At 41.2% G+C, this 26,675-nt stretch overlaps 1 protein-coding gene across 1 annotated transcript in view; it reads left to right on the plus strand.

Annotated features, from left to right (window-relative positions):
• LOC131682930 (sodium/hydrogen exchanger 9B2) overlaps positions 1–26,675 on the plus strand; it is a 588,370-nt gene that overhangs the window by 204,435 nt on the left and 357,260 nt on the right. Inside the window, exon 5 of the mRNA XM_058964739.1 lies at positions 20,022–20,194. Coding sequence (XP_058820722.1) covers positions 20,022–20,194 — 173 coding nt within the window. The remainder of the gene's footprint in view (positions 1–20,021; positions 20,195–26,675) is intronic.

Consider the following 26,675-nt stretch of genomic DNA (forward strand, 5'->3'; position numbering starts at 1 on the left):
TTGTACAACCTGATCAGGTCTCCTGGGTGAGCACCCCACCATGTTCCAGTTATTGTTCGGAGAAAATTGATCCTTTGTTGGCATTTCTGTTTCAGATACCTAATGTGACATCCCCAGGTACCTTTAGAGTCGAACCAGACCCCGAGATATTTAAATGTGAAAACCTGGTTGATCGTTGCACCCATTAATAGAAGCTGGATTTGCGCCGGCTCACGCTTCCTAGAAAAAACAACCAACTCAGTTTTCTCCGTGGAGAACTCAATACCCAGCTGAAGAGCCCAAGCAGACAAATTGTCCAAGGTATTTTGTAATGGTCCTTGCAAGTCGGCAGCTTTGGGCCCTGTAACAGAGACCACCCCGTCGTCTGCAAGTTGCCTTAGCGTGCATGAATTGGTAAGACAATCGTCAATGTCATTCACGTAGAAATTGTAGAGCAGGGGACTTAGACATGAGCCCTGGGGAAGACCCATGCACAGTGGAACGAGCCCGGACTTAAGTCCATATATGAATGTTATGCGATATTCTCGCTAGTATTTTTCTTCTATAACCTGAGCCATCAGAGACATTTTTGCGAGATTTTAAGTGATTTGAAAGTAAAATGAATTTTTGGCAGCTTTTTTAAGGGCATATTTCAGGAGTTTTTTGCATAATTTGACCATAGGAACTACATCCGGTTATTTTCGTTTTTCAAAGAAATGGTTGATTTTATGCATTGCATTACTTCACCAAAATTATCCGTGTGATAAAATTACATCATAAAATCGCCAAAAATAAGTCACTAGTTGGTTTAGTTAGTGTTTAGATAACTGTTTGTCATACATTTTTATTGAATTCGAACTTCTAATGCGATAACAACAACGACGCCCGTGAATGCCCGCGATCACACTATACTCATTTGAAAGCTTTTAATTTTCTCTTTAAAATGAGTATATGCTAGTTTTGCGAAAACTTGCGATAAGCAGTCAAAATTTTAAAAAACTGTGAATGGAGACGCATGGTTATTACTGATATTGAATTTGAATAATCACTTTATAGCTAGAATAATGACACGAATACATGCACAACTGTCAAATAGTGTTGAGAGCATGATGAACAAGGGTTTTACTAGTGATCAAGAGTAAGGAGCCGAGTGGGAAGTTTGTTTTTTAAATGATAGAGGCATTAAGAATGTTTAAAAATCAGTAAAAAAATTTCAACCACCTGAAATAGGTTATAAAATGTTTCTGGAACTATTTCTTGCTAACTTGTGCAATAACTGTCAAATAGAGTGAATACAGTTGAGCTCTAGACGTATGATGAGAGTATTTTGATCCGAATTTGTATAGCACTGATATAGCTTAAGGGTATGCGATATTATCCAAATAAAATAACACCATTTTTAAATGAACCATATACACGAAAAAAGAGTTTTGGATTTATTTTCATTTAAGATATGAAATAAGCAATCTAATAAAAAGTAACTTAAAACAAAAAGTAACTTAAAATAAGTAACTTAAAACACACCTACGAAAAAAAAACGTTGACCATCTTGTTGATTAGTGAATGCAATAAAACATTCCACTAAGACGCTCAAAATGTTTGTTTTGAAAATGATAAAAAATGTAGCTTTCATATCAAGTAACCCACTAATGAATTAAATGTTCTAAAATTAGTCGAACACATCTTATTTGATCCGTAAAAACAAAATAGTCATTTCTAAAGCCCCATAATGAGATGTCCATTAATTCGTTTCAATATGGAAAATAAATTCCAAAATAACTATTGAAAAAAATCATAATAAAGGACAACATATTTACTTTTGAGCCACTCTAATAAGTAGTAAAGTTAATTTCTATTTTTATAATTAAAATAGAAATTCAGCGCACAATAACTTCTTTAAACAAATTTTTGAACCTTCACAGCAAAATAATTTTTGAGCCACCCTAACGTATAATTAATTTTTTTTTTTGCATGTGTTAATATCAAAAACGATTTAGCACACGAAAATTAATATACACAAATTTTAAGAACGATTTCGAAAAAAAATATTTTTGGGACACCCTAATGATCAGTAAACGCTTATTTTTGAAATGTTTTAATATCAAAAACGAATTCAGCGTACCAAAATTACATAAAATCGTCCTATTTGAACCGATACGGCAAAGTTTGGACTTTAGTCCAACTTTTGTTCTAAGTCGTGCCACTGTGCCATGTAGCTAAATCGCGATGTTGTTAAATCGCCATGCGAAAAGTGCATGTGCTTTTCAGACAACAGGTTTATCAAAAAGTTATTTAAAATTGGCGAAAGACCATGCTGGTGCAGCTTCTCTGACAGAATGTTGATAGAAACTGAGTCAAAAGCCCCCTTAATATCCAAGAAGACTGATGCCATCTGCTCTTTGTTAGCATAGGCCATTTGGATTTCTGTAGAAAGCAACGCAAGGCAATCGTTCGTCCCTTTGCCTTTGCGGAAGCCAAATTGTGTATCTGACAGTAAGCCATTTGCTTCAACCCAATTGTCGAGGCGAAACAAGATCATTTTCTCGAATAACTTCCGAATACAGGACAGCATTGCAATCGGCCGATACGAGTTGTGGTCGGAAGCTGGTTTTCCTGGTTTTTGGATGGCGATGACCTTCACTTGCCTCCATTCATAAGGGACAATGTTAGAAACTTGTTAAATAAATTCAACAAGCGCCTTTTTGCAGTGTCAGGCAGATTCTTCAGCAAGTTGAATTTGATTCTGTCTAACCCTGGGGCGTTATTGTTGCACGATAAGAGAGCAAGTGAGAACTCCACCATCGAAAACGGTGTTTCGTTCGCGGTATCGTGAGGAGACGCGGCGCGGCACGTTTTCTGTACCGGGACAGAGTCCGGACATATCTTCTTGGCGAAAGCGAATATCCAACGGTTTGAATATTCCACGTTCTCGTTGGTACTATTACGGTTACGCATACGTCGAGCCGTACCCCAAAGAGTGCTCATCGCTGTTTCTCTCGTTAACCCGTCGACGAACCGGCGCCAATAACTGCGTTTTTTGGCTTTCATTAGACTCTTCATTCGCCTTTCTAACGACGCGTACTGTTGATAGCTAGCGGGTAACCCGTCTTCCCGGAAGGCCTTATATGCAGTGGACTTTTCCGCGTACAGCTCTGAGCACTCTTTATCCCACCACAGGGTGGGAGACCGTCCATGGGTATTCGCGCTGGGTACTGGTTTAGTCTGAGCTTGATTCGCACTGTCGAGAATCAAGCCAGCCAAAAACCTGTACTCTTCCTCCGGAGGAAGTTCTTGAGTGGATTCGATTTTAACGGATATCGCGGTCGCGTAACTCTTCCAATCAATGTTCCGTGTGAGGACATTGATTGTTTCCGATGGTCTTGAACCGTTAGCAATTGAAATCACGATAGGCAAATGATCGCTACCGTGGGGATCAGGGATCACCTTCCACATGCAATCTAACTGTAGCGATGTCGAGCAAAGCGACAAATCCAATGCGCTTGCGCGTGCTGGTGGTGTAGGAATCCGCGTCATTTCTCCCGTGTTTAAGATGGTCATGTTGAAATTATCGCAAAGATCTTGGATTAATGTTGATCTATTATCATCATGAAGACAGCCCCATACCGTACCGTGCGAGTTAAAGTCTCCCAGAACCAGCCGCGGTGCCGGTAAGGATTCCGTGATATTACAAAGCGTTCGGTGCCCTACCGAGGCTCTAGGAGGAATGTAGATGGAAGCAATGCAAAGGTCTTTACCTTTGATTAAAACTTGACAAGCGACAATTTCAATGCCTGGTGTCGAAGGGAGGTTAATTCGGTTGAAAGAATAGCACTTTTTGATCCCCAAAAGTACTCCTCCATAGGGGTTTTCTCGATCCAGACGAATTATATTAAAGTCGTGGAAGTTGAGATTTATATCGGAAGTTAAGCAAGTTTCACATAATGCGAAAGCATCACATTTTAAACTATTTAGTAAAAATTTAAAGGAATCGATTTTCGGGAGGATACTTCTGCTGTTCCACTGTAGAACAGTGATCGAATCGGTGACCTCGTTCGATGACTTAGCCATCGAAGGATACGATCGCTGCAAGGAGGGGCCATTTAGTAGTCAACTGCTTCAAAAATGTTTGCACTATAGGGAGAAAACGTATCAGAAGACTTTTAAGAGGATCAGTAACATTGAAAGCTGTGAAAATTAAGTCCACTATGTCAGAAAATTTCATTAGTCCGCTACTGGACTGAGTATCTGTTTGAAAAAAGGAGACACTTGGGGTTTTGGATGTCCCTGGAAGTGGTGGGTACTCCTTGTTAGAATTAATATTTCCAAGTCCTGGAGCAAATTGCTTCGGCTTTTGTGCATCACTTCCGTTGGATTTATTGGTTGTAGATGGCGCACTCTGAGTGGACGACACCTTGGCACCCTTACGAGGCAATGTAGGGGAGGCTGGATTTCTCCTCTTCCTGGATTCTCCTGGGTTAACCAAAGATGTTCCCTCTCGTGGGTCGTCAGATTCTTGCTCAACGTTAGCCAAACCAGCATAGGGATTTTCGGACAGGACAGATGGCGAAGCATTCTTTAGCATTTCTGCATAAGAACGCCTTGAGCGTTCCTTAAGGGAGCGCTTAATTTTATCCCCGCGCTGCTTGTACGCAGGACATGATTTAAGAGCATGTGAAGGGCCCCCGCAGCAAATACACTTTTCAGTTTCTTTGTCGCAAGAGTCATCCTCATGCTCTCCTTCGCATTTGCCGCATCGTTTCTTATTTCCACAATATGTGGCTGTGTGGCCCAACTGCTTGCAATTGCTGCAGTTCATGACCCGCGGTACGAACAGGCGAACTGGTAGGCGAACCTTGTCAAGGAGGATATAGTTGGGAAGAGAGGACCCGGCGAATGTCACCCGAATCGAGCCTGATAGAGAGTAGGTAGTCTTACCTCCCTCGGTGTTTGCGGTATACAATTGTTTGCATTCCAAGATCTTAATCTGTTCAAGTGAGGGGTCCTTAAAGCAGCCAACCCCGTGCTCCAACAGTTCTTCGCATTTCAGGCCCGGTTCGGACACTACCCCATCGATTTCACAGGCCACACAAGGCACGTACGCTTTAAATTCCCGCGTAAAGCGCTCACAGCAAGCAATCGCGTTTGCCTGGCCGAGATCACTCACTAGAACACGTATCTTGTTTGCCCGAACACGTGTTATCTGAGTTACGGCCGAGTCAGATCTCGAGAAAGTTTTAATATATTAACCGGTTTCACTCCGGTCCGAAAATATACCACCCATGGCCCAGAGGAACCTTCTGGGTATTGCTTTATACGGGGAGCAATGCGAGTATTAGGGGGATCAGGGACTTCCATGATTACATCAGATGGTATTTCGCCCTCGGCCATTTAAGCACGAGGGCAGAGCGTTATATAAACGGGAATGTGTCTTATTATTTGATTACAAGGTAGAGTAAAAGTAGGGATAAGGAAAGAAAGCAAACGAGGAAAAAAATAAAGCAAAACTTATCTTCAAACAACGTCGATTGTTCCGCACCAGCGAAAACAATGTACTGGATTTACTGCCGGCACCAGCAGAATGGCAGCTAACGAACGAACAAAGGATGACCTTGAATCACTGAAATTTACACACCGAACACCACTGTGAAATATAACGATCCGTTCCGTTCAAAGATTGGGAGACGTATGACCTTAACAGCATTGAAAACCTTCGACCTATTAGCCCTATTTGTCGAAAGTTTTCGAAAGAATTCTGAAGGCACAAATTTGTAATTATGTTCAACTCAATAAACTCTTATCTTCATTTCAATCAGGATACCGCCCCAAACAGTACGAAAACTGCAATGCTTGAAATTCTCGACGACACAGGCATCGTTATGGATAACGGCCGACCAGTACTTTTAATACTTTTAGATTATTCCAAAGCATTCGATACAATATCTCATAGAATAATGTGCTCCAAACTCACGCTTTTCAGTTTTTCCGTTTATGCAACAAACTTCATTGAATCCTATTTGAGCGGACGAATACAAACAGCTTTTTCCAATGGATCATTTTCAACTTTCCTTCCCATAAAATCCGGGGTCCGTCAAAGATCCATACTAGGTCCCATACTATTTTCACTCTATATTAATTATCTCCCCAACATAGTCAAGCTCTGTCGTATTCACCTTTTTGCCGATGATGTCCAACTATATTTCGATTGTGCAGACCATTCTGTTGGTGAAGTTTCAAATTTGATTAATAGTGATATCAGAAAAATTTCGCAATGGTCATCAAAAAATAAGTTTGCCATAAATGTTAATAAAACTTATGCACTGTTTATTAACACCCACCATAACTGAGAATTCGTTGTATTCGTTGATAATGCTGTCAGCTTGAGTATTACAATCCAGTCCAATTTAGATTTGGACAAGCACATATTGGGACAGTGTGGAAAAATTTATGCCTGTCTCCGAACAATGCGTACCACTGCCTCATTTCTTAATTTAAGCATGAAGATTAAATTGTTTAGAAGCTTGATTCTACCCCATTTCATATCCTGCGACTTTCTGTTAACAGAAGCTTCTGCGCATTCCCTATTGAGACTGCGAGTTACCTTAAACGCTTGCGTCCGATTTGTCTTCAACCTTAACAGATATTCTCGCATCTCCCACTTACATCGTCGGTTGATCGGTTGTCCGTTTAAAAAGTTCGCAGAAACGAGATGCTGTCAGTTTATTTTTAAGCTTACGACCGTAAAAGAACCGGGCTATCTCATTGGCAAATTGCAGCCTCTCAGAAGCTCAAGAACAAGAAAATTCACAATTCCCCGTCATCGTACTTCTAAATATGGAAGTTCCTTTTTTGATAGAGGTGTGTCGTACTGGAATAATTTGCCAAATTTTATAGCTTTTGAATAATCTTTAGCTAGCTTTAAGAGAAAATGTATTGAGCACTATAATTCAATTTAATTTAATTTAATTAATTAGTTATATTGCAAATCTGTTATTTTAAAAACTTACATTCGATTGCATTCTTATTCTTTTTTTTGTTACGCAAAGAAAGAAATAATAATAATAAAAAAGGTCCGCCACGCCAGAGCTCCGCAGTAACGTGGTAAGGGACGCTTACTGTGGGGGTTACCTAGGTACTCCACAGGTTCCATTAACGATCGAGCATCTTTTTCACCCCCTCAATCACTCATCCCTCGGCACGGGTCGCTTCACGCCTTGGACTTGGGGTTATGACCCTTGTTGCTTTAAGTGATGACCGCGGCCCAGATTATCACAACCATCCTCCTTTACCAGGGCTTTTGACCTCTAGCTCTGTTTCATAGGTACGTAGGTTATTACGGACATGCTACTATTAAGATTCGTTACACGCTAGCGGAGTTGAACCGGACGCCCTGCTCCACCGGAATCGCCGAACTGACCTCGACACCTGGCTGGCTGGCTCGGGTTCGGGAGAACTTCTCTCGCCGGGGAACTCTCCGTCGGAGTAGGCTAAGTCCACCGTTGGGGACTAGACCGAGTAGTTCGCGAACAAGTCGGGAGCTCAACGAGTAAATGGCGCTGAATGATACGAGAAGGGAGTTGCGGTGCTAACTGGCACATGTGAGCCGAGTTGTGGTGCTGAATGGCATAAGGGAGTCCTAGGGCTCGGTGAACTAGACAATCTGAAGTTTGCCGCCCAGATTGTCTTCGTAGGGGAGGAGCACTAAGGCTCGACTCACAGCCAACTTTCCAACTGCCATGCAGAAATTACCAGTCTGTGTGGAAGGTGGAGTATTGGTGGTGTGTCGAGGAGTGGCGCTGTAACTCTGCGGAAGAAAAGAATTAATAAGTAGTGCTGCATTCGGTAACCGAAAACAGAAAACTTTCATGCACTGTCGCAAGCACTCAGAGTCGACTCTATGTCAGCTTAAGTTCTCACACTGAAATAGCAACACACACTGAATTTCGCACAACGTGAGTACCGCTGCGAGATATATTCTGTCTTCTTGCTCTTTCGCTCACTTGGTCTCGACTCAATGTGACTGAAAGAAACCTGTCAGTGACAGTCACTTTTTATTATTTTTGTCATTTTTTTATTTCCGCAGGGGAAGCTATACGAAATAAAACATCTGCTTGATACAGTCCATGAATTCAAATGCTATTCCGAAATTTGTTTCGTTGCTTACCGGAAACAATTTGAAGAAAACAAAAATACAAATGAGGCCGCTGGTTAATTATGAATTGAAATTAAACAGTGTGCATTCATAACGAAACGATTGAAACTTCTTAAAGCTTAGATACAGGTATCCCTCATTGAAAACAATCGTGATGGGAAGATTAAAAGTCCACTCTATCATTATACAAATATTTTTGAAATAATCTGCTACGGTCTGCTTATTTTCAAAATGACACCTTACTACGAAAATGTTGCAGCCTGCAGTTTCTTCCCCATAGTCAAAAGTTGGACAAACATTGCGCATCCAACCAAGGCATGTGAAAAAGATCACGATATGTTATTCCCCAGTACAATATATACTGCCCAAAAACGCGTATTCGTAATTTATTTTATGAAATTTCCTACATAGGACACACTCTTGATTATATGAAATATGAATAAAAAGATAGGTCAGCGGGTCAGTAGACTTTATTTTGTTTACACGGAGCATAGAGATGAAAGCAAATTGCATGGTACCTTCCTCTGTTATTGTAACACATTTATGGGTAATCGACGCGTATGAACACTTTTTAACTTTTTCATCCTGCTCCATTTTTAAATCATAAAATCGTGTAAACAAAATCGAAACATCTTTACCACAAGAAAGATTTGAACAGATGAAATGGGAGTAATTGGTAAAACGGAAAGAGGAATGTCTGTTTCGTTTGCTCACTCGACCCAACGTAGTATATACAGGTGTGACTAAGATGGCAGTATGGTATTCGTAAGGTGAATCTTACATGATTGGTGTTAGTGATATCAGAATAAATCGACTTGCTTTCGGCATACCGTTCATTCCGCCCCATTAAATCATGTGAACGCTATTACGTCGACCCGTTGTCCTTCTGGATTGTTTACATATTTTTGCTATCCATCGTTAGCAAACTGTGTGATCTTACATCCCAATTTATACCACATTGCACTCTAACAGGTAAGACAGTCTGCTGTACGCGAGCCGTAATATTTTTCTTCTCACTTTTCTTTCGTCGCTGTTGCTGGTACTCACAACGTTCAGATTCGGTCGCATAAGTTCTCTCAGCTGGAAAAGACGATCATTTGGATTTGTGACCGAAGCTTTAGGTACAATTTGAAGAAAAAATGACAGTCATGATATAAAGCAAATCTGCTCAATAGAAAGGTATTGCAATTGCCCTGAAAACCGCCATTTTACGGACGCCCGGAGGGCCGAGTGGCACATACCATTCGATTCAGCTCGTCGAGTTCGGCAAATGTCTGTTTTTTTATAGTATGGTTAAAAAAGCTTCAAGTATTGGCATTGTGTGGGACTCACGACTCACGTTCGTGCCTAACCACTAAAAACATTCCTTACTTTTTATGCCCTTCTTCCTCACGGAACTACGTCATCGTATTACTTCGTGGGGAAGTTCGTTGCGCTTTCGTCGCACCTCTTTCAGCTTTTCTATCTCGGAGCCTCGCTTGGTTCATGGAGTGGGACGACCTATGAGCTTTGATTTAACTCTGGGTTCCTCTCCTGCTTCTTGTCTCCATCCATTACGTCGCCGTTTATTTCTCGTCCCTGTGGTGAGCCGTTTAGGTACTGATTCCCTGAGCCATTCAGCTCAAGATTTCCGTGAGTCATTCAGCTCCCGGCCTTATCACGATCCGCTTGGATAATGCTCAACGGTGAACTCATCCTACTCCAACCTATGGTTCCCCGACGGAGGAATTTCCCCCGACACCGATACCCGCTTTCTTGAGCCATTTAGCTCTCCTAAAATCTTCCAGCTTTACCGCTTATCCTACTCCGATTGAGAGTTCCCCGACAACGGAATTTCTTTCGTTACCGGTATTTGTTTCGTGAGCCAATTAGCTCCTCCTCCTCAAAATTCTGTCGGGTAGTCCACGGCGCCGAATCAGCCCCATCGTAAATTCCCCGGTGGCAGACCGCTCCCGATACCGATGTACGTTTCTGTGAGCCATTAAGCTCCCCGCCTCGTCTACTCGGTCTAGTCCCCGGCGGTGGACCTAGCCTACTCAACGGCCAACCAGCAGATGCTGAGGTCCATCCAGCGATTCCGGGTAGTGCGTAGCTTCCGGTTCACTGGCGCCCCAACGACCCACTTCTGGCTATTCGACGCGGTCTACTCGGTCTAATCCCCGACGGTGGATCTAGCCTACTCACGAGCTACCCGGTAGAGTGTCGAGGTCGGTACGGTGATTCCTGGAGGTTGGAGCCTAACGTCCGGTTCGCTGGCGCCCCGACGACCTGAGCCCGGTGCTACATCGCGTACTACTCAACTGGTCCCCGGCGGTGGACCCAGTCTACACCGTCGGTGAGTTTCCCGGCGGCGGAATTTCTCCCGAAACCCGATTTGTGGTTCCACTGCGGCGTTCTAACCAATGTCGTTACTTTGTTGGTCCCTTCGCCACTTCCTTTGCAGCTCGGAGAGTATACTCGTAACAACTCTGTTGACAGCGTCCCAGATATGCTCGTCGCGGTACATCTCTTCGACGATATTATCCACTGTTATATCAGGCATACCCCTTCGGACTTCTTCGAATCTGGGGCATTCGAAAACCACGTGTTCTGGTGTCTCTTGCACGTTCACACACTCCGGGCAAAGGGGTGATGAAGCGTGTCCAAACCGATGTAGGTATTTCCGGTAGCATCCATGCCCGGACAAAAACTGCGTCAGATAGAAGTTCACCTCTCCATGCTTCCTATGTACCCAAGTAGACACATTTGGGATGAGTCGGTGGGTCCACCTTCCTTTCTCCGAGTAATACCACTCTTGCTGCCACTTGGCCAACAAGTCCGCTCGAACCAGTCTCCTTGCATTACGTTCATTTCTCCGCTGGTAGCATTCCACGTCCTCAGCCAGAGTGATGCAGGTGGGAATCATCCCGGCAATTACGCATACCGCCTCCGACGATATCGTTCTGTACGCACTTGCGACACGAACAGCCATTAGGCGAAAAGTGCTTGTCAACTTCGTCCGGTTCCGCTTTGAATTCAGCGCAGCAGCCCAGGCCGGTACGCCATATCTCAGGATTGAGGATGAGACATTCACCAGGAGACGTCTCGTGCTGCCTCTTGCCCATCCCTGATTCGGCATGATCCTTGCCAATGCGCTAGTTGTCCTCGCAGCCTTTTCAAATGTCTGTGTGTATGTATGTGTGTGTATGTGCGCATGTGTCTGCGTACGCGAACACAATCTCACTCACTTTTCTCAGCGATGGCAGAACCGATTTTCACAAACTTAGTCCCAAATGGAAGGTGCAACGTTTCCATAAGCTGCTATTGAATTTCTAACGGATCCGACTTCCGGTTCCGGAATTACAGGGTGATGAGTACGATCACGCAGAAAATATCGATTTTAATAAATTCTGCAATGAATGTATAATGGGTGAAATTTTTTCCAAAATGTGACCACAACTGCTTCGATTTGTAGTACTAAGTCACTAACAGCCATTCAAAGTCTCTTTGGTCACATTGGCCACCACCATCGGTTCCGGAAGCCGCGGCAGAAGTATCCAAGTTCAGAATAACAGTCACATCGGTTTCTCGGAGATGGCTAGACCGAATCAACCAAACTTAGTCTCAAATGAAAGTTGTTGCGTCCCCGTAAATAATGGTGAAAATTTTTCCAAAATGTGACCACAACTGCTTCGATTTGTAGTACTAAGTCACTAACAGCCATTCAAAGTCTCTTTGGTAACTCCGCTAGCGAATGACGGATCCCAATAGTAGCATGTCTGTAATAACATACGTACATGGAACTATTGAGATCCAGAGCTACAGGTCCAAAGCCCTGGTAAAGGAGGATGGTTGTGATGATCCGGGCCGAGATCACCACGTAAAGCAAGGTAGGGCATAACCCCAATTCCAAGGCGTGAAGCGACCCGTGCCGAGGGATGAGTGATCGAGGGGGTGAAAAAGATGCTCGATCGTTAACGGAGCCTGTGGGGTACCTGGGCAACCCCCACAGTAAGCGTCCCTTACCACGCTAATGCGGAGCTCTGGCGTGGCGGACATATATTTCTCGCGCTACTCGTGGGACTATACATGGAGGCAAATAAAAATAAAAATAAACAGACGGAGGTGCCAAACCCCTTCGCAAGAGGTGGTTTGGCGAGGTCTCCCCCCCCCCCCCGTGGGGAGAGTAGTGGAACGATGAGTGCTGCACTCGAAAGCACCAGTGACCCCCCAGCGGCGGTAGGCAATACCCCTACCAATGCATCGGAGGGGCCAATAGCTGCGATGCGCAAAGTAGCGAAGCAACTCGATGCTATAATCGACTTCGCTAGCGCAAAGCAGAACATAGCCAAGGAGTTGAAGTTGAGCCTTCTGGAGCTCCGGAAAGCTGTTCGTGTCGCAAGACAGGAACAGCAGGCATATGTTGAGAGGGTGGAATGTCGGGAGAGGCCCGACAGAGAAACCCAGACAGTGGCCTCCAATAGGGAGGAAAGAGAGAAGGTTAATAGAGGTTCACAGACAGTGGCCTTTACCTTCTACGGAGCAGCCACGTCGATCGGAGCGGCGACCGAGTTCCCCTCGAAGGGAAAGGGAAAGGGCAATCGCAAGACGGCATCGAATGCGAAGCGCCCTAGGAAGTCGCCAGGAGAGGGTGCCAAAACCGACACCACTCGGCGTGCAACCGTCAAGGTCAAACGCCGCTTGGGTGAGGTAAGCGAGGGCGAGAGTGACCTCGCTGTGGAGAGCGATGGTACCAGCAACCCGGCACGACCGGGGCAGGGGGGCTCAAACCCCTGGACGCTGGTTACCAAGAAAAAGCCGGCACCGAAACCGGAGGTACCGCGGCCTGCGAGGAAGGCCAAGGACAGAGGCGAAGCCTTGTGGTTAAAAACCGACAAGGACAAATACGCCGATGTCCTTAAATCGATGAAGGCGGCCGAAAGCCTCTCGGCCCTTGGGCAGGATGTGCGTAGCGTAAGACGCACCAACACGGGAGAGATGCTCCTGGTGCTGAAGCGAGGCGCACAATCAAGTGCAATATATAAGGCCTTGGCTCAAGAGGTCCTTGGCGAGGGCGCCCAAATCAGGTCGCTAGGTGCGGAAACAACTCTCCAGTGCAAGCACTTGGACGAGTTCACGACCGCAGAAGACGTCGTCGCAGCCGTCAAGGAGCAATGCGGCGTCACAATCGAGCGGGCCTCTGTGCGATTGAGGGACGGACCCTCTGGCACCCAAATAGCCTACCTCAGGCTACTGAATGCGGATGCCAAAAAGGTAACCGAGAAAGGGAAGCTGAAGATCGGCTGGTCGGTATGCCCTATTAGTATACCCCAGCCGCCTTCAGTGGACAGGTGCTATCGGTGCCTAGAATCCGGCCATAAAGCTTATGAATGCAAAGGCTTAGACAGGAGTAAGCTATGTCGTCGATGCGGCGAGGAGGGGCATAAAGAGCGGGGGTGCACTAAGGCATATAAGTGCCTTATCTGCACTTCTAAGAAGCAAGCCCATAAACATGCTATGGGCGGACCTTCGTGTCCCTTCGGCGAGTTAAATAAGAAGAAGCCGTGAGAGTCACACAGCTAAATCTTAACCATTGTGCAGCAGCCCAACAGCTGCTGTGGCAGTCGGTCTCGGAGTCGAGGACAGATGTCGCCCTCTTATCAGACCCGTACAGCATCCCTGCCGGCAACGGCAATTGGGTGTCGGACGGGTCTGGAATGGTGGCAATCTGTACAACGGGAAGGTTCCCGGTTCAAGAGGTAATACACCCCTCCGCCGAGGGTGTGGCGATTGCCAAGATCAATGGTGTGTTCTATTGCAGCTGCTACGCCCCACCAAGGTGGCCAATAGAACAGTTCTACCAGATGATCGACAGGCTCTCGTCGGACCTCGTTGGCCGGAAACCGGTAGTAATAGCGGGAGACTTCAACGCTTGGGCAGTGGAGTGGGGCAGCCGCTGTACAAATAGCAGGGGTCAAGCGCTAATGGAAGCGTTTGCGAAACTCGATACTGTGCTAGCTAATGATGGCTCCGCTAGTACTTTCCGTAGAAACGGAGTGGAGGCGTGGATTGATTTGACCTTTGCCAGCCCGAGTCTGGCTCCAGGCATGGAATGGAGGGTAGACGAAGGCTACACCCATAGCGATCATCTAGCAATCCGCTTTAAGATCAACTATGGTGTGCAGCATCCGATGGCGGGAGATCCCTGTCAGGTACGCGGGTGGAAGTCCAATCACTTCGACAGCGAAGCTTTCACCGCGGCCCTGGGACTGGAGGCCAACACCGACAGTCTAAGCGGGGATGCGCTGGTAGCTGTTCTATCACGCGCGTGCGACGCCACTATGCCGAGAAAAACACTGCCTAGAAACGGCAAATGCCCGGTATACTGGTGGAGTGCCGAGATTGCAGCTCTACGGTCAGCCTGTCTCAGAGCTAGACGTAGGATGCAAAGAGCTCGCACCGAGGATGCAAGAGAGAACCGCCGTGAAGTGTTTCGAGCTGCGAAATTAGCCCTTAACAAGGCTATTAAAAGCAGCAAGAGAGCGTGTTTCGACAACCTGTGTGAGAGTGCCAACGCGAATCCGTGGGGTGACGCCTACCGGATTGTGATGGCCAAGACCAAAGGGGGCTCCTCACCCCCAGAACGGTCTCCGGACCGGTTGGCAACGATTATCGAAGTACTCTTCCCGTCTCGAGCCACAAGCCCCTGGCCACCTGCACTACGAGACAGTGCGGGCACGGTCGAAATGGTGGCTCCAGTGACGAACGAAGAACTACTCGCAGTGGCTAAATCCCTAGCAATGAACAAAGCTCCAGGGCCGGATGGAGTTCCGAACAACGCTCTCAAGGCAGCGAACATAGCGAACCCGAACATGTTCAGGCTAGCTATGCAGAGATGCCTTGACGAGTGCCGTTTCCCCGATAGATGGAAAAGGCAGAAACTGGTGCTGTTGCCGAAGCCCGGGAAGCCGCCAGGCGACCCATCGGCGTACAGACCAATCTGTCTGATAGACACGACTGGCAAACTGCTTGAGAGGATCATCCTCAACAGGCTCACCCCGTACGCGGAAGGTACGGACGGTCTGTCAAGCAACCAGTTTGGCTTTCGGAAGGGTAAGTCCACAGTGGACGCTCTCAACTCAGTGATAAATACTGCCGAGATAGCGATCCAACGAAAAAGGCGAGGTATTCGATACTGTGCGTTAGTGACACTTGACGTGAAGAACGCATTCAACAGCGCAAGCTGGGATGCCATCGCGCTCTCGTTACACCGGCTTAGCCTACCGGTGGGTCTGTACCGGATCCTGGAAAGTTACTTCCAAAACCGCGTACTGCTATACGAGACCGATGCCGGTCAGAAAAGGGTTCCGATTACCGCCGGAGTCCCGCAGGGCTCGATCCTAGGCCCGGTGCTATGGAACCTCATGTATGACGGGGTTCTGAGACTGAAGTTCCCTCCTGGGGTCAAGATCGTCGGCTTTGCCGACGACGTAACCTTGGAGGTCTACGGGGAGTCAATTCCTGAGGTAGAACTAACCGCAGAACACGCGATTAGCACGGTGGAGGAATGGATGAGCGCGAGAGGCCTGGAGCTCGCTCATCATAAGACGGAGGTAGTTATCGTCAACAACCGCAAGTCGGCACAACATGCAGTTATCCATGTGGGAGAAGTCGCGATCACTTCACAGCGAAGTCTGAAGTCTCTCGGAGTCATTATAGACGACAAGCTGACCTTCGGCAGCCATGTCGACTATACGTGCAAGAGAGCGTCGACTGCTGTTGCGGCACTATCGAGAATGATGTCCAACAGCTCAAAGGTGTGCGCCAGTAGACGTAGGTTACTGGCAGGCGTTGCCGTATCTATCCTCAGGTACGGCGGCCCGTCATGGTCAAGAGCACTGAGGGTAACCAGTTACCTACAGAAACTGGAGAGCACCTACCGCGTGATGTGCCTCAGAGTGATATCTGCCTACCGCACGGTATCACACGATGCATCCTGCGTGATAGCGAGCATGATGCCAGTCGGGCTGGTCATTCGGGAAGATGAGGAGTGCTTTGAGCTACGTGGAAATAGGGGAGCCCGCGAGCGCACCAGGGTGACCTCGGTCGCCAGATGGCAGCGTGAGTGGGACAACTCCTCGAAAGGTAGGTGGACCCACCGGCTGATACCTAGCATATCGAGCTGGGTGGGAAGACCCCATGGGGAAGTTCACTTCCACCTGACACAATTCCTGTCAGGCCATGGCTGTTTCCGTCAGTACCTCCACAGGTTCGGGCACGCGGAGGTCCCAGTCTGCCCGGACTGCCCAGGTGTAGATGAAACTGCCGAACACATACTGTTCGTATGTCATCGGTTCGACGTCGAAAGAAGAGCAATGCTTGACGTCTGTGGCTGGGACACAACCCCGGATACCCTTATTCAGCGGATGTGTCAAACGGTGGAGAAGTGGAACGCAGTCTCGGATGCTACCATCCAGATTGCCAGTAGGCTACAGGTAATCTGGCGAACCGAGCAACAGACGGCGGGCACGGCTAACTAGTGATTGGTTAGTTGGAGCGAAAAAGGCCAAGCGCAAAATAAGAGAGTGAATGGTCTGTTCATGCCGAGGTAGGTTGGCGCAGCGAATGGCAACCGCGTAAGGGGTAAACCCAGCCACCCCGAAGCAAGACAGAAGAGTGAGTGTATAGGCGTATAAGTGGACTGCCTCATGCCAAGACGGGAGGGTCGTAGCGTAGTATGTTGGAACTAAGCTATCGATGCCTCATGGCGTGGCAGAGGAGTGAAAGGGTGAGCATCCAAGTCAGTCTCACACTGCATGTTAAGGGTGAGCATAAAAGTCAGCCTCACAGGTTGGTAGAGGCTAGCACAAAAGTCAGCCTAGCAAGGAATGAAAAAGGTGAGCACAAAAGTCAGCCTCGCATGGTATGTCAGAAGTGGGGCCTAAGAAAAATGTCCCACATGGGATGCCAGAGGGAGTGACAAAGGTACAATAGAGTGGCACGATTGAGAGTGAATCAGGTGATAGGGTGAGCACCCAAGTCAGCCTCACATGGATGGGTAGGGCGAGCACAAAAGTAAGCCTAGCAAGGAATGAGTAAGGTGAGCACACAAGTCAGCCTCGCATGGAACGTAAAAGGTGAGCACAAAAGTCAGCCTCATGTGGGAGTGTTTGAGAGTGAATCAAAGTGTGATTGAGAGAGCACCCAAGTAAGCCTCATACAGGATGTATGATCGCGCGAGTGAGAGTGAATGAGTACATTCAGTACAGCCATCCCCCCAGAAGTAATACCGAGAGGTAGTTCCTGGGAGGAATGATGGCGGAGCCCAATGGAGTTTAGTCGGTATTAATGGCTGGTCACCATTTGAGTCCGACACGCCCCCAGTGCACCCCGTGTGGTAGATTGGACCCTACCGTTAGCACGTGTACTGGGCTAGGACATAAAGGTCTTCTCCATTGTAAAAAAAAAAAAAAAAGTCTCTTTGGTCACATTGGCCACCATCATCGGTTCCGGAAGCCGCGGCAGAAGTATCCAAGTTCAGAATAACAGTCACATCGGTTTCTCGGAGATGACAAGACCGAATCAACCAAACTTAGTCTCAAATGAAAGTTGTTGCGTCCCCGTAAATGGCTATTAAATTTCATCCCGATCCGACTTCCGGAGTTACGGGTTGTGGCGTGCGATCACATAGCAAATTGTGATTCAATCCGATACTCCGATGAAAGCAAAAAAGGTAATAATTTCATGGGGGACCCCATGAAATTTCAGAAATCGAATTCATATTTTTGATGCCAAACATCTTATTACATTATCTCGATTTTTTTCATAAAAATCGACTTTTTGGGACTTTGCCGATTTCGAACCTTTTTTCCTTTCTCATATAACGAAAGGCTATTCAATCACTCCAAAAATCGATTTTTTAACCGAGGCCCAGAGAGCTGAGTGTCTTATCACATTCGATTCAGTCCGTCGAGATCGCAAAATGTCTGTGTATGTGTACGTATGTGTGTATGTATGTGTGAATGGATGTGTGTGTCAAATAATGTCACTCAATTTTCTCAGAGATGGCTGAACCGATTTGCACAAACTTCAAATGAACGGTATAATACTCCCATAAGACGCTGTTGAATTTTTAGTTGATCGGACTTTTGGTTCCGGAGTTACGGGCTGAAGAGTGCGGTCACACAGCAAATTCCAATATAAACTGGTAACCCGATGATGTCCGAATGATGTAATACAAATTCAAATACGTTCAACATTACGTAGATTTGCGGGTCTAGATCACTGATGGCCAATCAAAGTAGTTTTGACCGCATTGGTCACATAAGACGGATCTTTGATGCCCCTTGGAACTCGTCAAGGTCCCGAGCTAATATCACACCTATTTTCCAGCAAACTCTTAACCAATTTTTACAAACTTGATTTCAAATGAAATATATAATACTCCCAATGAGTGCTATTGAATTTCATTCAGTTCTGACTTTTGGTTCCGGAGTTACAGGTTGGTTATTGCGGTCACATAGTAATTTCTCATATGAACCGGTACAATCGTAATACCTCATAGGTTTAAAATCTATTGAACTGAACATCAAATTACTTCGATTCGCAGGCCTGGACTACTGATGGCCAATCAAAGATTATTGGAATATATTGTCCACTATCGATAATTCCGGAAGTTCCGGGTTCCGGGCATATTTCAGATTGAAAGCCACTTCAGTGATGACCAATTTTCACTAACCTAGTCCCAAATGGTTGGTATAATCTGAAGTTCGGTGTTAAACCCTCCATCTACTCCTCCACCTCCTACCTCTCCACCACCCTTCCCGTTCTCTCACCACTCCCCTCAGACCAACCTCCCACCTGCATTCCCTTCATCCACCCCATACACTAAAATAAGTTAGATGATTCCCGATGCATCCTCCCCCTCCCACTAATTGTATCCTTTCCCTTCTCCACCAGGAAACTAACATGAAGACAACATTGAACTCACGCTGATTAAGCCATATAAATAGTATATTTTTGTTTGTTTCAAGTATGTCAGTGTCGACATGTTGCTTATCAGGTTTATGACAGTCTTATCAAGTGTGATAAGAATGTAATATACATTTCCACATTGTTATATTGAACGTATCCAGGCATTAATTCATAATTTAGATAAAGAAGAAAAGCATAATTGCACCACTAGGTGGATTAAAACCGGTTTTTAACTTTCCGACCACAATGTACCGTTTTTCTCTTATTCCCTTATTGCTCGGTCAACTTTCAATGTAGAGACATGACACCTTCACTGGAATTTTCGATAAATACGCTCAATAATGTACATTTATGCAAGAAATATATATTAGATGGAAAATAGCCATATATAGCAAGTGTGTGAGTGGTCCTTACCTTCAGGATCGACTGTTTGTGCCGAAAGGTCAACGTACAATGCAATCCAACTAAAAATAGTATTATATCGAGTCAAAGCTTCAACATTATATTTACTGATTGCGAATCGATAGACTACTTTTTCTTAAAGCCTCGGAAAACGAACGAGAAAACTTGAATTTTTATAAGACTCAATGTGGGGTTAGCCCCTTTTGGACGCCAGCTAATACTCCACGGTCAACTTTAACTGCTAATAGCAAAAAATCTAAAAATTATTTTTAAATTTCTTAAATGGCAGAACACGTGAATTACTTAGAACTATCTGGCTGCCATTCAATTTAAAAAGCTGAACCCATTTTTCCAACTAACACTACCAACTCTTATATTCTTATACTGCCATGATCCGCATAATAGTCCCATTTGCTATGGGTTTCCTGTGCAGGAGGGACTGTAATGTGTAGTACGGCATTATAGACGCTCAGCCAAAATTTCCTGAACCTTCGAATAAAAAGTTTGAAGTTTACTACATTTACTATCTATTTTACAGGTCTATTGCTATGGGTGACAGCATATGTAATAATTGGTGATACAGCTGCTCCAGGCGGTCAATTGTTTCAAGTGGTTGTACTAACCGTCGCTGCTAACTTTGGAGGATTTCTAATATCACTCACAACATTACCACGGTTGATTGGAATGCTTGCAGTTGGACTTTTGTTTCAGGTAAATTAGCTTAACTCCCATAGTTGGTAGTGATTTACAAAAAAAAGATGTATTTATGTTAAAATATATTCATGCAAATAACTAGGTTCATGGATTTACGTAGGTATTAGCTCAATTGACTTTCCGATGACCCATATATATATATATATATATATATATATATATATATAAATATATATATATATATATATATATATATATAATATATATATATATTATATATATATATATTATATATATATATATATATATATATATATATATATATATATATATATATATATATATATATATATATATATATATATATATATATATATATATATATATACATATATATATATATATATATATATATATATATATATATATATATATATATATAATATATATATATATATATATATATATATATATATATATATATATATATATATATATATGTACATATATGTATATATATATATATATATATATATATATATATATATATATATATATATATATATATATATATATATATATATATATATATATATATATATATATATATACTAGCTGTAACCCGGTGCGCTTCGCTACACCCATCAGGACTAAACGAAATATTTTAAATATACCAAAAATAACAAATATTCAATAACTCCTGAACCATTGGTTTTGGAGAATGGATTTTTTCGAAGAAAAAAAACTTACAAAGATATAAATAGATGCATCTTTTGATATAATGAATTGAGTGATTAGTCCCCTAAAAGTGAGGTAGAAAATTTATTTCCCCAAATAATTTAGCTAGAAGCTCGCTCTCTTCATTAAAGTTCTAGAAAATATTATTGTGAAAAAACTTTACTGATACTAAAACTCTATATAGTAACAGTAGCGAGATATGTAAGTTTGCTTGGAATAGACCCCTTAAAACAGTTTTTCGAATATAATTTTTTACGATTACTTTTTATTGTTAAAAGTGTCTTCTACAAAGTTGTTAAAAGCGATAAAATACACATTTTTTATAACAACGATGAATCTGTAGCTCTCGAAACAACAAAGTTATTGTCAATTTTCGAATATTTTTAGGTCAATTTACACCTTAAGCAACTTCCTTAATCGCAAAAATTCGTAGAAAGAACTTTTTCTTTCGATTAAATATAAAAACCTTCGTTTGGCGGAGACGTTTAAAACCAATACTCCTGAAAGCATGGTGGATCGACTGAATTAAATAATCAACACGATAATCCATAGATTTATATGCGTAACAGAATTTCCATCGATTTTATTTTGGATGGAGTAGTGTATGAAATGGAAGTCAATATACGCAATCGATTAATTCTTCAACGGATTGTATTATTTTACAAAATCATGTGGAAATGTGGTGCAATTTATTGTTGCATCGATTAACATTTTCCCAATCCATATATCTAAATTTTTTTTGGCGAATCGACCTGCGAAGGTGACTATGAGAATCATTCATTAAAAGAATGCACATATAGTGAAAAGTTCTGTTTTCGAAACATATTTCCAATGATACGAAGACATAACGGAGTGTTAGTGGACGTGGGTAAAGTTAATTCATAAAAATGGCACATTTAAAAAAAATCGATACAGAGAGTGTTAGTATATTCATTCACTTTCCATATAATCACAATTGAACAATATTTCTTCTAATATCATAGCAGAATACTGAAAATTGAGCCAGTGACAGAGAATTTTTGGAGGTATCTCGTTGCTTTGCTTTGTGGTCTACATCATAAATCATATATCATATTGGACCAATCGTTTTCAAGGTTTGCCCAGTTCTTTTACATATCCCCAGGTATTGATGGAAGCTTTAATTTTTTCTTGATATTTGAATTCTGCAGCTAAATATGCAATTTTCGTTTAAAAAATCATAAAACTTATTTTTGTGAACAAAGATCTTTAATGATGTTATGATATGAAGGAAAAATGTGCAAAATCAAACAATGTGGTTAAGTAGATTTTGAGTTATGCTGTATATCGCATTTACTCGAGGTGTCTCCTGAAGATTCACTATAACACACTAAATTTTCAATATTTTGCGGTGAACATTTGGGAAAATATTGCTTAAATGTTGCATTATTGACTGAATAGACTAACACTCTTGGTATCGCCATTTTTTTGAGCACGATATTTTTTTCAACAATAATCCTACCCCCTTAAGCAAGAACTGATTTCATCGGTAGGTGTCGACTAACGGGTAAAACTTGACGAAGATCGCCGACCACGCCACCAAATATTCGATTGGTTCCTTTTATGGGTCACCGTGAATTCGTCCTATAAAACAGTGTTGCATTCTTTCAACATTTTGCTTACACCCGAATTTTGATTGATGTTGTAAGTAACGCTTTCCGCAAGCGCAAGATTTAGTGGTTTTTTAGGGCAGAGCTGTTCATCCATCATCCAGCAATGTTGATTTAACTTCAGATGAAGCGATCTCAAGTGAAATTTTCAATTTAATTTTCGACAAATTCATGCAATTCATCAGTATTATATTGTCATTCGCGTAATAGATCTCTATCAAATAAATTCTTACCATTCCATTTATGTGCTGGTAAACCTTTCCTTTCCTCGGCTTAGGTACTTCTCACCCTACCCATCGTGCACAAAAACCACCCCATGACCATCTCCTTATGTCAAAATTGAATTCATCGCTAAAAATCACATTGCATGCCCCCCCCCCCCCCCCCCCCTAAGCTCAGTGCACCCCTTCCCCGAAAAACCATACCAGGAACATCTTCTTTGGGGAAAGAATACGTATGCCAAATTTCATCAAGATCGGACTTGTAGTTTAGAAGTAGTTAGCGGACATACATACATACAAACATACATTGATATATATATATATATATATATATATATATATATATATATATATATATATATATATATATATATATATATATATATATATATATATATATATATATATATATATATATATATATATATATATATTATATATATATATATATATATATATATATATATTATATATATATATATATATATATATATATATATATATATATATATATATATATATATATATATATATATATATATATATATATATATATATATATATATATATATATATATATATATATATATATATATATATATATATATATAGGGTGTTTGGTTCATGAGTAAGAATCTCTCGAGGGGTGATCTACTATCAAATTTGGAGCAAAAAATAGTTCTACATATACCATCAAATCTCAACCGTTACAGAGTTATTGAACTTTTTGTGTAAAAACTTGTTTGTCTTAAAACACCTCTAACTCAAAAAGTATACCTCGAATTTTAAATCTTTTAGTGCCATTGGAAAGGTGAGAAAATTTTCTATTGAATAATGTCCGCATATCTTTCAGATAATAGTTTTAATTACCTTTTATTTGTAAAGTAGTTAAAAGTTTGTGTTTTTGATGAGGTTTTTGTTAATTTTCTCAAAATAATGATCTATCTATCAGTATCTATTATCCAAAAGTTGGGTTTCAGAACGATTCATAATTTGTTCTTCAACACAATATTCCCATCTCTTCTCGTTTCCTTGTGTTTTGACTTTTAAACTTTTCCTATAATTGACTTACAAGTCCTTAAAAGACTCTAATCTAAAAAATATGCTTTATATCGCTGTTACCAGGACTTCATTGGAAAGCTGAGAAAATTTCCTTTCGATGCATGTACAGATATCTTTTAGTTAAGTGTACTACATGACTTTTTACTAGTAAAATAACTCAAAATTTGCGTTTTTGGTGATTTTTCTAATTATTCTAATTATTATTCAACTAAATTTATCGTCACTATTGTTCATTTGGTGCCCCTTAATATTATCTACAACTTGTTATTTTACACTTTAGCCCTATCGCTTGTCATTTTGCTGCAATTTAATAGTCAACACAGGATGGCCTCATCACAAATGCAGTGGTTTCGAAATCGTTGTTTTTGCATATGAAACGAGAAGATAAAAATGATTTTGCTTCGAAACTAAAAGAGATAATTGAATGGAGTCAAAGAAAGAATTATAGAACTTGCTGAGATGCATTAATTCCATGATAACAATGGTGAAGTTTATTATTTACTATTTTAAGAGAATAACGAAAATGCAAATAATAACATTAACTTTAAACTAATTAACTTCTAAAAGAATACTAAATTCACTTAACTGAAAGGTATTAATACATTTTTCTCTGCAAAGTTTTCCTGGCTTTCGAATAAAAATAAGAAAATGTACAATATATATATATATATATATATATATATATATATATATATATATATATATATATATATATATATATATATATATATATATATATATATATATATATATATATATATATATATATATATATATATATATATATTATATATATATATATATATATTTATATATATATATATATATATATATATATATATATATATATATATATATATATACATATATATATATATATATATATATATATATATATATTATATATATATATATATATATATATACAGGGTGTTTGGTTCATGGTTAAGAATCTCTCGGGGGGTGATAGACTGCCACATTTGGAGAAAAAAATTGTTCTACACATATCATAAAATCTCAACCGTTACAGAGTTATTGAACTTTTAGTGTAAAAAACTTATTTGCCTTAAAATACCTCTAACTTTAAAAGTATACTTTGTATTTTAAATGTTTTAGTTCCATTCGAAAGGTGAGAAAATTTCGCATTGAGTGATGCCCTCACTTGTTTCAGCTAATGAGTTTAAGTAGCCTTTTTAAAGTAATTTATTGAAAATTAAACAATTTCAAACGATTTTTCGTTCATTTATTGAAAATCCTAATAGTTAACCTCATCATTTTAATAATTCAGATTGTTAGTCTTGATGAGCTGCTTAATTTGTTCATTGACATGATACACTTACCTTTTCTTATTTTCATGATTTTGGGTTATTCAACTTGGATATTTTTATCTCATTTTCACTAGTACCAGCTTTAATTGAAAAATTACGGCACTTATTGTACTTTTTTTCTTTTTATTTGAAAGCCAGGAAAATTTTACAGTGAAAAATGTATTAATACCTTTCAGTTAAGTGAATTTAGTATTCTTTCAAAAGTAAATTAGTTTAAAGTTAGTGCTATTATTAGCATTTTCGTTATTTTCTTAAAATAGTAAATAATAAACATCACCATTATTATCATGGAAATAATGCATCTCAGCAAGTTCTACAGTTCTTTCTTTGACTCCATTCAATTATCTCTTTTGGTTTCGACGCAAAATCGTTTTTATCACATCGTTCCATATGCAAAAATAACGATTTCGAACCCACTACATTTGTGGTGAGCTCATGCTGTGTTAACTATTAAATAGCAGCAAAATGAAAAGAGATATAGACAAAGTGTCGAATAAAAAGTTATAGAGAACATTAAGGGGCATCAAATGAACAATAGTGACGATAAATTTTGTTGATTAATAAATAGAATAATTAAAAAACTCTCCAAAAAACACAAATTTTGAGTTATTTCGTTAGTAAAAAAATCATTTAGTACACTTAACTAAAAGATATTTGTACATACACTGATAGGACATTTTCTCAGCTTTCCAATGAAACCTTGTAAATAACGATATAAAGCATATTTTTTAGATTAGAGTCTTTAAAATACTTGCAAGTCGGGTACAGGAAAAGTATAGTAATGAAATTACAAAGAAATGAGAAGAGATAGAAATATGACGTTCAAGAACAAATTATGAGTCGTCCTAAAACCCAACTTTTGGATAATGGATATTACTATAATCAGACTTCATTATTTCGAGAAAATTAGCAAAAACCTCCTCAAAAACACTAAGTTTTAACTACTTTACAGCTAAAGGTAATTAAAACTAATTACTGAAAAGATATGAGAACACCATTCAATAGAAAATTTTCTCACCTTTCGAATGAAACTGAAACATTTAAAATACAAAGTATACTTTTAAAGTTAGAGGTATTTTAAGACAAATAAGTTTTTTACACAAAAAGTTCAATAACTCTGTAACGGTTGAGATTTGATGGTATGTGTAGAACAATTTTTTTCTCCAAATATGGAAGTCTATCACCCCCCGAGAGATTCTTAACCATGAACCAAACACCCTGTATATATGGTTCTTTCGGTGCGGAATAAAGGAAACAGCGTGTTTCGTAATAAACTATAAAGACTAAATCTATTTTCATTTCATTTGGTTTATAAAAACCCATTTTCAAACAAATCATCGGGTTTTGTTTTATGAATTCTATTCGCTATCTTTTGAGAATAGGAAAAAAGATTTCGCAAAACGAGAACAATTGGTAGCTTGGTTTTGTCGAATATACGATCGATGTTGCACAGAGTGTGTGACGATGATGGTTGCTGATGTCGCACGGTCGTTGTGACGAATAATCATGACGTCGATGCTACAGTACCCCCTTTTTAGTCTGGGCGAAGATCAGCGATAAC

Source organism: Topomyia yanbarensis, chromosome 2, assembly GCF_030247195.1.
Source record: "Topomyia yanbarensis strain Yona2022 chromosome 2, ASM3024719v1, whole genome shotgun sequence".
NCBI lineage: Eukaryota > Metazoa > Arthropoda > Insecta > Diptera > Culicidae > Topomyia > Topomyia yanbarensis.